The sequence below is a fragment of the Leptonychotes weddellii genome, chromosome 4 (genome assembly GCF_054177405.1).
Source record: "Leptonychotes weddellii isolate Sample4059 chromosome 4, ASM5417740v2, whole genome shotgun sequence".
Classification (NCBI taxonomy): Eukaryota; Metazoa; Chordata; class Mammalia; order Carnivora; family Phocidae; genus Leptonychotes; species Leptonychotes weddellii.
Window position 1 is genome coordinate 39,253,924 of NC_138372.1, and position 13,182 is coordinate 39,267,105.

A 13,182-nucleotide genomic window follows, 5' to 3' on the forward strand; every position below is an offset into this window, starting at 1 on the left:
CCCTGGAAGGCCTGGAGGGACATTGCTCAGGCTGGGGGTTGGGTGTGCAGCGGGCCTGGTGCTGTTGGTGCTGTCCTGTGGTCTCTGGGAGACATAACTAGGCGGCTTGGGCACAGACTGTGCCCCTCAGGGCCTGGGTAGGGGCCAAGGGCCCCAAAGCCTGGGCTTGTGAGAACGTAATGAAGGCAGGAGTTGGTGAGAATGCCTCCTCACTTCGTGTCCCCAACACAGCCTGTGACAGTGAAGCCTGAGAGGGGGAGGGGTGGAGAGAAGGGTTGGGTTCAGTTGGGAACAGGGCTCTTCCTTCCTACCCTGTCCCCTGTACTCAGCTCCACCTTTCCAGGGGGCTCATACACCGGCCACTGGACCTTGCCGCGTACCAGCAGTGTGACAGTCAGGGACGTCATCGGAGTCTCAGTTTCTTTGCAAAATGAGGATCATGGCCCTTACCTTATGGGTTGTTACCAACATTAAACTGGGGAAGAGTGTATGGGATACTGGTCGTGAAGGAAACGCATAGAACATCCTGCCGAGGGACTAACCTGCACCCACAGCATGACTTCTCTATGTTTTCTGCCCCCTCCTCCCCCACCAGCCATCATTTTGGGTCTTGGCTTTCCCAGCTTATTCCGGTCCAAGTAAAGGGCTTGGACCAGAGGGCCTCCAGCTCTGACCACTGTTGTTAGTCACCCTTGTGGGCCTCTGTTTCCTCATCTGTGTATCTGTCTCCTAGACTGGCTGAGCCAGATGGCCACTCAGGTCTCCCAGCCCCCCACCAGCAGGGTTCCCCAAACATTTGTCCAAAGAGCAGAGACAGGCAGGGGGCCCAGACATACACTCTGGATGCAGACCTGTCTCCTGCTGTACCTGGGGGGCGGGGTCCTCCCAGGCCACACGTACCCCTCACACAGGCCCTGTAAGACGGGTGTGAGGCCCAGCTCCGGGTCAGTTCCGCCACCTCCCCACTGAGCAGGCACTGAACCTCCTGGAGCCCTGCTTCCCTCATCTGTCAGAAGGGTCAGCGACCCCCTGACGGGCAGGGTCAGTGGGAGACGACGTTTTAGAAAGTGCTCTGTTAACCGCTGAGGTCTGGATGCACGCGACAGAATGCTGGGACCGACACTGTGATAAAGTTGCAGGTTATCATGCCGTTAGGCCCAAACGAGGGAAAGGGGGTGGACATACAGGTACCTGGGGCCCAGATCCAGAGTCTGAGGCCCTGCTCACCTCAAGCCCTCACCCACCGTGCTTAGGGGATAAAGTACAGCCCTGGAGAGGTTCTGGCCTGTCTCCATGGGGCGGGAGGGGCGGGGGGGGAAGAGCAGGGAAGGTCTGCTCTGGGGCTGCTGATGGGTCTGGGCAGAGGATGCAGGATGGGGAGCCCCCTCTCTCCATGGGGATATGCCTGGACCCTGGTGCCCAGGCCAGCAGCCACAGGCAGAAGCAGTGGTTCTCAACTTCCTCTTCGCCAGGCTATTGGGCAATGTTGAGAGACATTTGTCACAACCGGGAGATGGACAATTGCTCCTATCTATCGGATAAACATCCTGTAACGACAGGCCTTCCCTCTCCCCGCATACTGTCATCCTGCCCAGAAGGCCCAGGGCTCAGGACGAAGGCAGGTTTCTGCGCGGGCCCTGGCTGCTCGCCTGCATCACACAAGGGAGGGAGCGTGCACACCTCCCACCCCTTCCCCCTCGGCCTCTGCCCTTGGGCCTCGGGCCTACCGTGTCAAGGTGGGTGCGCTGGTGCTTGGCACGGTCGCTGGAGTTGCTGAAGGCCTTCTGACAGCCTGGGTGCTGGCACAGGTATGGCTTCTCGCCCGTGTGGCTCCGCAGGTGGATCTTGAGGTTCTCCAGCCGCGAGAAGGCCTTGCTGCAGCCTTCAAACTGCGGGAGAGGCTGGTGAGGGGTGCTCGGCAGCCCCCAGAGGACCCACTACTCAGCCTGGAAACGGCCCCAGCACCCTCTGCCCCCAGTCCTGCCCAGGCCTCCAGGGGCCCCACTTCAGCTCCCCATGAAGTGATCGGGACCCAGACTCTCTCCGGGAAACCCTGGAGGGTCCTGAAAAAAATATTCCCCTGACTTAGAAACGGCCCCTAGGCCATTTCTAGAGAAGAGAGTGGTCTTTCCATCTCTGGATCTGGAAAGATACCCAATGGCATGTGGAAATGATGTGCTGCCCTGAAGGGACAGGAGAGCAGGGGGAGACGGCCCTATATTTGGAACCTGAGGCCTGGATGTGAGTGACGCTTTGGGCAGTGCCCTCGACCTCTCTTATTTCTTCACCTACAAACTTAAGACTGTGTGACCACCACTCCGGGCCGATAGGAGGGCTCCAGGTGAGGGGACGCTGACTGTCAAAGGGCTTTGTCCATCTGGAGCGCGCATCAGTGCCGACTGCTGTCAGAATAACCACCAATTTGTAAACTCAGGGTCTCCGATGTATCATCTGGCCGTCTGTCCGGGGCCCACCGTGTGCCAGGCCCCGTGCCGGGCGGTGGGCAGGCCACAGGTGCGACACAGACATGGCGACGCCCCTGGCTGGGGAGGGATGGACAGAGCACCCAATGCAGCACCTCCTCCTTGGGAGCCCAGGCTGCCCCGTCCCAGTCCCACAGCCCCTGCCGAGTACCCCACCCTCCGCTCTCCCCAGAACCCTCGGGCTTCTCACTCCTCCTGCGCTCCCCCTACACGACCACCTGAGGAGTCTCTGATGTAGAAACGGGCCCCCGGGGCTCTGCCTGAAGCGCCCCCCCCCCGACTCCCGCTCACACCCTTGCAGCAGCACGAGCCCACCAGGCCGCTGCAAGCCCCTGGTCGCCAGTCGCTCAGCCAGGGTCATCCTCTCTCTTATAACCATCCATCCAGTCTGCCCTCAGCCTTCAAAGTCCAGCTCGAATGCTGCCCCGTGGCACATTCCCGGGCCCCTCGTGTGGCCGGCCGCTCCTCTCCGCTTGTCCTCGCTGTCCGGCGGGTCCTGTGGGGCACACCATGGGCTGGGAGGAGGACCCCGCGCAGACCCGATCCTGCTCCGTTCATGCAGACGTGGGGCACGGTGGTCACCACACCACAGCCCTGAAGTGTGCGGCCTCCAAGTTCCCACCTCAGAGACAGACGCTTCGTGTGGTGATCACAGGGCGGTGACACGGCAAAGACAGGACGCAGGCCACCTCTGACACCAAAGCCCAGGTGGTTCTGCTGTGCCCGCTGCCTTCCCAGGGCAGGTGGGCAGGGGGAGGTGACCCTTGGGGAGGAAGAGACCAGAGGGACCAGCTCCTGTGCCCAAGCCATGAGTTTCATCCCCCAGCTTAGGACAGACCTGAGGACAGGGACTTGGGGACAATGACTGGTCTGGGGTGAGCTCCCTCCGCGTCCCTCCCTTGAAGGCCCGCCCACAACTGCAGGCCATGCTCTGCTGGGGCTGATCCAAGGCGGGCAGCCTGCAGCTGGGTTTTAGAGACTGTCCCGCCTCTGCTCCCAGACGAGGTGCCTTTTCCATGCATCAAAACCAGGAGGAAATCCTGCTTGGGGAGTGAAGAGGCCACAAGCTACACCTCCGCTCTCCTGCGATGGCCCTGCGCCACGCTCACCCCAGAATGAGGTGGAGGAGCCACGGCTGGAAGGAAAGTGGGCTGCCTCTTGGCACCCAGCTGGTCCTTCGTCCCTCCTCTGGCCGCTGCCCGAAGGGAGGACATCTAAGGCAGAGGAGCAATAACTCCTCGTGCACCACGTGTTTTTCCTGACTGTGCGACAGTCCCCCAGACTCTGGAGACCCGTGTATCATCTCCTTCCCACCAGGGCCCTTATGCCTGTCTGGCCAGCCTCCATCTCAGCCGACTCGCTGACTATTTAATTCATACATTTTTCAAAAGCCCAGGATCTGCGGCTTGGTGTTCGCACTCTTCTGCTGCAAACCTGACACCTCCCCTATCTGCACACACCCACCGTGTCCTGCTGGAGCTGCTGGGAGTGACGACTCTGAGTGTTGTCAGGGACTCTCAGGCCCCCAGGCCTTTGCTTGAGCTGTTCCCTGGGCCTGGAATGCCTTTCCCTCCTTCACTCATTTTGCAGATGTCTACTCATCTACTCGTGGTGTTCAAGCAAGGCCTCCTACGAGAAGTCTTCCCAGCCTCCACGGCCCCTCCCTGGTCACACCCTGAGCCTGTGGGTTAGAAGATTTTTTGCTGCACACCTACTGCCTTCTCGCCAGGCCTCTAGGCTGAGGGTCTGGGAGCTCCCTGAGGGCAGGGCTGGCTTCTCATTCACGGGACAAAGGCTGGGTTAGAGACCTGATCCATGGGGGGGTGAGAACAGAAATTCCCAGGCCTGGGGATGCATGTGCCCTTGTGAATGCACCCTCTTCCCTGCAGGGTTCATCCAAGTATCCCAATTCCTGTGCCCTAGGTCTGTGCCATGCCCATGTCCTACCCTTACGCCCCCAGAACCTCCCAGAGTGGAGTCACAGGCTAGGGTGAACAAGCAGCAGTTGAGGGCGCCCTGATGGGATCCCCCAAGGTAGAACCAGAGGTAGCTGCAGGTGGAGAAGGGGTGCTGCCCAACCAGGACTGCTCTGGGGTGAAGGCGTTGCAGGGACCACTCCCGAGCAACACCCCCAGCAGGCCAGCACCCGGACATGCCAGGGACCTTGAGGGTGTGGGCTCTGCTCACAGCTGCTGCCAAGGTTCACCAGGTCCTCCCCACCCAACCACCACACAGACAGCCAACAAGAGGCAGAGCCAGGAGGATGGCACGCTCCCGGGTTCACACCTATGTGTGTTCGCTCTGCTGGGCCTGTGCTGTCCCTGGGGTCACCCCACTCGAGACTCTCCAGAGCTCATCATGCCTTCCGACATCCAGCCAACCCCCTTGGCATTCGAGGCCTTCAGGGGTCTGGTGTGGCACGACCTGGGGTTAAGTGTCCAGACTTGGAAAGCAGACAGCCCTGTGACCTTGGCAAGTCAGTGGGCCTCTCTGTGCCTCAGTTTCTTTCTCTGTAACATGAAGACAGAAACCAGCTCAGGGAGTTGGTGTGATGTGAGGGCAAGGCGAGGTGCATATTTGCACGGCACACAGGACACATTCTGTAAATGTTATCGCTATCATCATGGTGGTGACTGCTCCTATCTTGCCCTCAGAAAAGACACCAGTGTAGGTCAGGTTTTTACTGACCCCAGAAGTAAAGACCAGAGGGCCCTGGTTGACAGGCTTGCCGTTGGTCTGGCCCTAAAACCCTTTCCAATGTCAATCCCACGGGGCATCACTTGGGTGCCAGAAACAGCCTCTGATGAGAGTGAGGCAGCCTTTTGGGGTGGGAATGGCCTGATGGAGCCCTATGTATTGGCTATGTGGGGGCTGGGAGGGCAGCACGGAGTGGTGCCCCCCACTGTTGTGTTGTGGGGTTAGAGATGCTGCCAGAATGGAGACATAGGTGTTGCAGCAGAAATAAAGCCAACAGGCACATCCCTGGCTTTGGGCCTTGGTTTCCCTGAGGGGGCTGCAGGATGGGCCCTAAGGCAATGCCACCGTGACCCAAAGGTGTAATGATGCTTCCATGGGGTCTGCGCCCCAAGGGGGTACGCACACAGACCTTCCTGACACTCCCCCCCCCCCAACACTCCAGTCCCTTGAGGCTCTAGGGCAGATTTTGCCCTGGACAGACCCCCTCCTCCCTGCTGTCAATGTTCAGGTGTATAACCCCGCATAGCAGACCTCCCGGGATGTCCCCCACCCTGTTGCAAGGGGGGCAAAGGGGGAATTGCTGCTACTCGTCCCAAAGGGCTAAGCCACAGTCAGAACTGCCACCGCTTATAGAAAGAACTGCCTCCTCAATCTTCAACACAAGGCAGCAGGGCCAGGCAAACCCCACAATTCTGAAAGGCATCCACATGCCCCATCCACCTACCCCTGACCTATCACACACCCTCGTCACTGCTGCCCGCACCCCATCACTTGTCCTGCCTCACCCTTCTACCTCCTCACTTCTGGGATTCAGGCTCGTCCTCTCTGTGCACACTGATTCATATCCTGCCTCACTCAGCTGCCCCTGTGTGCCTGGCAGGGTGCTGGGAGCTGGGACTTCAGGGCCAAAAAGACCACAAAAGACCCATAAGTCCAAACAAAAGAGAATGCATTCAGCCCCCAGAAGGGGCTGATCTCAGGTGGCGTCCAGCTGGGGAAGGCGGGGGGCTCACTAAAGCCTTCTAGCTCCAGGACTTGACGCCTAGGCAGGGTTTGGACAAACAGGGTAGGAAGCGCCTACCAAGGGCTGGCTGCTGTGTGCGTCTCACGTGGTGTGTCACTAATCACGACACTCTGATAGCCCCACTCTGCAGAGGAGGAGCCTGAGGCGCAGCAAGGTGACACCCTTGGCTCCAGGTCACATAGCTAGTGACTGGCGGAGCTGGGATCTGATCTTGAGTCTGGCTGCTGTGCCCATCTGTTTCTCTGTGTCCCTAACCACTCTGGCCACTGCCTCAGGACCCCGGTGGAAAGCACCAAAAATGGGGATGCCCTCAGCAGCTATTACGATAATTTCCAACTGGGCCCACGCCCTGGGTTCCATTTCTAGGCAAAGTCCAGGCCCAGCCCAGGATGTAGAGCTGAGGCCGGGAGAGGAGGATGCCCTTCCTCCTGGCCCCTCCAACAGAGGAGATGCCACCACACAAAAAGGAAAAATAAGGCGGCGCAGCAGAGAAGAAAGAGCTGCGGCTGATGCTCAGAGTGCAGAGTCTTGAAAGGCCCAGTTTCCACATGTGGGGCGTGTTACAAAAGAAGATTAAAATAACGGGGGAAAATACCCCGGGAACCGTGAAGCCCCAGACCATCTGGAGTTTTACAGTAACAGGCAGGGGAAAATCAGAATTAATTGAAAAAAGTCCACTGCAATCCATTATGGGCTGCGTGCTGCTCACAGAACCAAGGGCAGGAGATGAAAGACCGAGGGGAGCCATCCCAGGAGCTGGGGAGGGCCCACCATTTCCCTCTGCAGGCCGAGCCCAAGGACCCTTCAGTTCTGGCTGGGGGAGGGGGAGGGCACTGGGTCAGCTGTCAGAATCCAGCGGGGCTGGGCTCACCCAGCTCAGCAATCTGCCCTCTCTGAGCCTTGCCTTCGTCTGCAGAGTGGCTAAGCGAGACCACTGAGGGAAGCACGCTGCCAGACATACCACTGGTGCTGAGCAAGACTGTTCTCTCCCTCGGGCCCCTGGGGAAGGTGCAAGAACGCGGTTTCACATGTGAGGTGTGGGGCAATGTGCTGTAAGCCACAGACCATGCGATCGTGCAGACAGGTCTGTGCCGGCCTCAGCCACCGACAGTCACAAACTTGGGCAAATCACGTGCCCTCACGGCCCTCATTTTTTCTCCTCTCTAAAATGGGGCCACCGTTAACGATGGCGAGAAGTAAATAAAAGGATATGCCCAGCAGAGAAACTGGCACACAGTGGGGGCCTAATAAATGTCAAGTTTCCTCCCTGTGGCGGTTGTGGCCCAAAGAGCAGAGAGGGCCGGTTTCTCATGCTCTGGCTAAGACTCTGGACACAAAGGGCAAGGAGGGGGTTTGGGGAAACAGGGCATGGGTGGGGGCAGGGGAGGAAATGCCTCCAGTTTGGCATTTGCCAGTGACTTGCTTCTAAACAAACACATTTCTGGTTTAAGGGTAAAATATATTGGGTTACAACAGTCTGGCAGGCCATTCGGGGATCAACTTCTCATTTTTGTGCAAACTTTTAACTTACTTTATAACAATGATTTGGATGTGTGGTGCCAGATCCTTCTCCAAGATGTCAAATAATTCTGTGTTTCGCCAGCTCGAAAGGCCAGCCAGCCGGGAGCTGAGGTCCAGCCCCCCTGCCCCGTACCCTGGCACGGGGGCTCTGGCCCCGAGGTTACCGTCCTCTGAGCCCCTATGGGGTTTCCATGGGAGTCTCCTCAGAGTCTGTTTCGCCAGCCCTCAGGGGGTCCAGGCGAGAAGGGAAGGGACAGACACGGAGAGAGTCCTGGGAGGTGAGACCGGAGGGTAGCAGCCTGGACCCGGCTCTGGGAGCCCACGAGGGTCCGGTCTCGCTTCGGGCCTGCGGTGCGGTCTGCATCAATGAAGGAGAGGGCAGCTGCGTGCAGGAGGGAGACTATGACAGAACAACTGCTCTCACATTTACCCTGTACCCGGGACTGGGCCAAACTCTTCCTAAACACGATCTCCTTCGTCCCATTAGGACAGTATACCAACCCCTCCTTCGCGACACAGGCAGGAAGCAAGGCCCAGGGAGTCTAGGTGTCAGATTCCCAGAGCTCCTGAGGGATGGCGCCTGGGTTTGCCTCCAGTGCCCGAACTCCGTGCCCCGGGCCACACTAGTGTCTTGGGCAGCCATGAGCAAGATCCCAGGCCAGGGTGGGGGTCTCTTCACACCTGCTCAGCTTTCCGTGGCTTCATAACCATCCAGAGAGGCTGGTGGGGGGTGGGAGTGGGGGCGAGGCACTGTGAAGCACAGAAGGCAAAGGGAGAATGGGCCAGAGGGAACACAGCCCTCCCTTCCCCCCACCCCCCAGAGCCAGTCAGGTTGTACCTGCCCTTGGGAGATTTCTAAGGCTGGATGAGGGCTGCAGACCCCTTGTCCCTTCCTCACCCGGACTGCACTGAAGACTCCTGGCTGGGATCTCTCCAGCAGAAAGTCTCTGGGCAAGAAGCACGTTCTTATTCCCAGCAAGCAAGGGCCAATGGAGCTAGGCCACCCCTCCAGGGGTGTGTGGAGCCCCCAAATGAGGAGCAAAGGGGCACAGAGTCTGTTCACCGAGTACACAGATGGGCCCCGGGGGGAGCTCCTGGTGCTGAGCGGAGGCTAGACATCCCCGGGGTGCAAGGAGCAGCTCTGCTAGGGGCCAGGGCCCGGCAGCGAGTGGACGGCACGGCTGGCTGCCACATACACGCACCGAGCCCCCAGCCGCAGACCCGGAGGCATAGACACGCACACGCACACACACGCGCGCGTGCACGCACACACACACACACACACTGCCTGACACCTCCCCTCCCAACCAAGTCCTGTGCCAAAGACACAGAAGCCCAGGACAACACCACACAGCACCAATTTAAACACATGCTCACACCAACAGGACTCAAGTCACAGAGACAGAAGCCAGCACGTACACGCTCACACCTATCCACAAGGACCCCCGAGCCCCAGACCCCGGCACAGGCTCAAACACACAAACTCCCCGGCCCCCCCCACACGGACTGACAGCCCCCCACACAGCACAGTGCACGCCCCACGCGCGGCCTCGTAACAGTGTGTGTGCACGGGGAGAAGACCCTCACCCGAGACAGCATCCGGAAACAGCGTGCAAGAGGTCAGTGGATAAGGACGTGCCCTCACACCATCGCAACACCCAAACAGCCAGACTCGGGGACAGTCACACTCCCACACACCTCTCTCCACGGCTCTAGGCAGCCCTCAGGGGCCCACGGTACCCCACCCCCGACTTTCCCACGGCCGCGGCATGGGCTTGGCTTTGGGGAGGGCACACGTGGTCTTAGAGAACCCGAAGGCAAGGCCAAGGGCAGCCTCTGGCCGCGCTGACCTCTAGCCCAGTGCTCCCTCCTCCTCCCCGGCTCAGCCACAGGCCACACCTGCCAGCCTCCAGGCCTGTGTCTGTGTCCTCCGTTTGCCTGTCTAGTCCTCGCTGCCTTCTAAGGCTTGGCTCAGGCCTCGTGTCTGCTCCTCTCCCCAGGCCTTCCCTCATCCTCCCAGGTTCTGCCCTCCTCCAAGCGCCAGGGACCGAGGGCTGCCCGGCCGTCATCATGGTGCTGACGCCAGGATTGCCCCCCCTGGCCGCTCACCCTTGGTGCAGACACTGCACATGCCTGGGACCGTGCTGGCTGCCCGGCCTGGCCTCCGGGAACTCGCCCCCGGGAGGGGAGGCAGGCAGGCAGAGGCGGGAGAGCCATCCGGCAGCCCACCCCATCTGCACAGCCAAGCGCCAAGCAGGAGTGCCCGGTCCCCTTCGCGGAGGAGACCCCTCTGTGGCTCGGGGCAGTGACTGCCCGAGCTGCGGTGAGACTGGCCAGTGCTGCTTCGGGAGGAGGAGGGAGACGGACCATGGTGAACAAAAGGGTCCTATCCAGCCACCAGCTTCAGCATCCCCTCCCCTCAGATAAGCTTGCCCCCGGGGCCTGGGCACCATGTCTCCCCACCAGCAGCAGAGTTGGGACTCGGGTCTGGTTTCTCTTCCTCCTGGCCCCTGTGAGGCTCCGTGTTCCCACTGTAAGATGGGGTGACGCTCCTGGCCTCAGATGCCCGTTATGGACACCAGCGCGGCATGCCCCTGCTCCTGGGTACAGGATGGTGCTCAGGAAATGTCAGTCCCCCTTTTGGCTCCTCTCCCAAATTCCAAACAGAAACAGCGGGGATGGGTCCATATGTGAAAACATCGGGGTTGAAGACCCGAGGCCAGCCCTGGCTCTGTCACCGGTTGCTATGCAACCTTAGACCAGTCACTTGCTTCCCCTGGGCTTAATCACCCCAAGGCTGCCTGTCCAGGACGGGTGGGGCGAGGGGGTTGAACGTGCACCAGGGTCGTACAGGTGGCAGCTGCGTGATACCCAGCGTCCTAGGACTGCTTTGGGGGGAAAGAGACCCCAGACATCCCCCCCATCTCCTGAAAGAAAACCTCACGTCAGGTCACTGGGCATCATTACAAATAAATGTACAACATGCCAAGTTCCCATCTAACGTCGTGGGTGGGTGGGAGCGACCTGCCCAGCGTGCCCCTGGGATTTGGATCCGACAGGATGTCCTATGAGGTTCTGGGCCCCCACCTTGAGGGGGCAGCATTCAGAACCAGGCCTGTGAGGGGCAGGGGCAGGGTTGGGCCAGACCACCGGTTATGGATAGTAGGGACCTTGGAGGTTGGTTGGGGGAGGAGGGGAGTGACCTGTGCCCCCCGATGTTCAGGAACCAAGCCAGGCAATTTTGTGTTCATCAGGGCTGCTTGGACAGTATAAGATGGCTCCGGAAAGCTACCAGCTCTAAATTGGGTTGGACCTGCTACCTGAGGCCCAGGGCTATCAACAGGCTGGGCTGACCTGCCTCAGCACCATCGCCACCCCTCACCCCCCAGCTAGCCACCCTGAATGGGGCCAAGTTGGCCCATGTCACATCCTCCCACCACCGATCCAACCCAGTGCCTGGATTCATGGTGGATGGAAGGAACGGGGACAGTCTTGCACTCACACTCGAGCCGGTGAAGGAAGGTCAGTTACCATTAGAAACAAATTACACAAACAAAAAATCCAAATGAAATCCAACCCCCAGAGGGGATGAGAAGTTCAGAAGAGACACAGCAAACCTTTCTGGTGGCCAAGTGCCTCAGTGTTCAGAACACCTCTTTGCCCTGGTCCCACCGGCATCGCGGCAACCCTGTGAGAGGCAGGCCTGGGACTCAGAGGCCTCCGCTGGGGTCCCTCCACAGCTGGGACTGCTGCCAGTACTCCTTCTCCTTGGCCCCAGCTGCCCCACTGTGCACAGTGACATCCAGCTAGAAGCCGGGCACCCGGCTGGTCAGCCACAGGGGAGCCCCCCGGGCCAGGTATCCAGGGCAAGTCCCGTTCCCTGCTGGGCCTCAGTTCTCATCTGTCAAATGGGTGGAATAGCATCATGCCTCTACTCAGGTGCCTCAGGGAGGAGATAACTTAACAGAAAGCAGAGCAGACAGGAATGAGCTTCTGGCTTTCGGGTTTCAACATCTCAGGCCCCAGGGCCAAATGGAAAGATCTCTGGAGACAGCGATGACTCATGCACAGCTAAGATTTCAAACGATCTTTCTGCCATAAACCCATCTAAAAGTGCCCAACACAGGGCCTGGCACAGAGTGGGCTTTCGTAAATATCTGTTAATGAATGAAAGAACCCAAGCAACAAACAACTGAGCCTTGAGGGAAATGCGGGGCAGGGCGGGGAGACCCCAGATTAGTAGAGGCCAGTAGAGGTTTTGTCAGGAGAAAGAGCAAAGCTTCCTGTGTCCCCACTCCTGAGACAGCGCTCCCGGGACACTGGAGGAGAAGCAAGACATGTGTAGATGGTTGCGGTCCCTCAAAGTGGGGAGGCTCTGAGTTTTGCCCTTTCACCCCTGGGGCCACGCTCTGGGGGTGCCATCAGCACCCCCAGCTAAGCTTGTGTGACCTGAAGCAGGGCTCTTCCCAGGCGGGGTCCAGGCCCCCTACGGGCAGGGCTCCGGATGTCTCAGGAGGTACCAAGCACAGCACCATGGGGGAGACGGAGTCTGAGCTGGCCCTGAGGCAGCCTTTCGGAGGGATGGGACACAGGCAGACTCTGGCCAAAGATGGGGCGGGACGCTGGAAGGCTCGGCAGGTGCCAGCTCGAGAAAAGCCTTGAGGACCCTTTGGTTCAGTGTAAGCCCCCCACCCGGGAACTTAGACACAACCAAGAGAAAAGACAGCAGTACTCTTGGATTGGCAGCATGCGGACGCTCAGACTGGGAAGGGAGTTCATGGCAAACGACCACACCGCATTTCTTTCTCCCTCACTGGAGTGTGTGGACTTCACGTTGGAACCGGACATAAGTAAGTCAGCCGTGCACCCTTTCTGTGCTCTGCCTTCTTTGACCTGCTGGCCACCCTGGACACGAGGTGCCACATGATCGTCTTTCACTGAGAAGGAGACAGAGGGTCCCAGAGAGCCTGGGCTCAGGGCGCCCACGGAGTCAAGGGACTGAAGGCAGGGGTGGCTGATGCCAAAGCCCTTGGCCCTGTTCTTACACTGCATTCAACAAAAAGCAGATTGGTTGGGAAACACTAGGCCGTGGGAAAGAAAGGACAAAAAGCAAAGAATTCAATGTTTCACGTCGCCAGGACAGAACAATACTAGCAGTAACAGCCACCACACTGTCTTTCAGCTTCCCCGAGAGCGTTTATTTCCCTTGGAACCCCAATTCCCGCACTCTTCAGCCCGGCATAGGCTGGAAACTCTGGAGGAGTCTGGGGGAGGTGTCCCAGCCCTCATCTGTGCCTGGGATGCCCCGGGGGTCTGAAGGGGACGGGCGGGCTGTCCGGCTCTCGGGGGAGCCTTCTGTCCCTTGGACAAGGGGAAAGCCTCTGTGGTCACCACACGAAAGAAGACCAAGGAAACTGAAAAAAAGTGTAACTGTGTGATAAAACAGGAAGGGGTCCT

General features: G+C 59.3%; 1 protein-coding gene across 2 annotated transcripts in view; it reads right to left on the reverse strand.

Moving 5' to 3' along the window:
• The window catches only part of GLIS1 (GLIS family zinc finger 1), an 86,747-nt gene that overhangs the window by 19,699 nt on the left and 53,866 nt on the right, over nucleotides 1–13,182 (reverse strand). The window contains exon 3 of one of the 2 annotated variants that reach the window (XM_031032808.2): nucleotides 1,728–1,889. The exons of the other annotated variant lie outside the window; for it this stretch is intronic. Coding sequence (XP_030888668.2) covers nucleotides 1,728–1,889 — 162 coding nt within the window. The remainder of the gene's footprint in view (nucleotides 1–1,727; nucleotides 1,890–13,182) is intronic. 2 annotated transcript variants of the gene reach the window in all.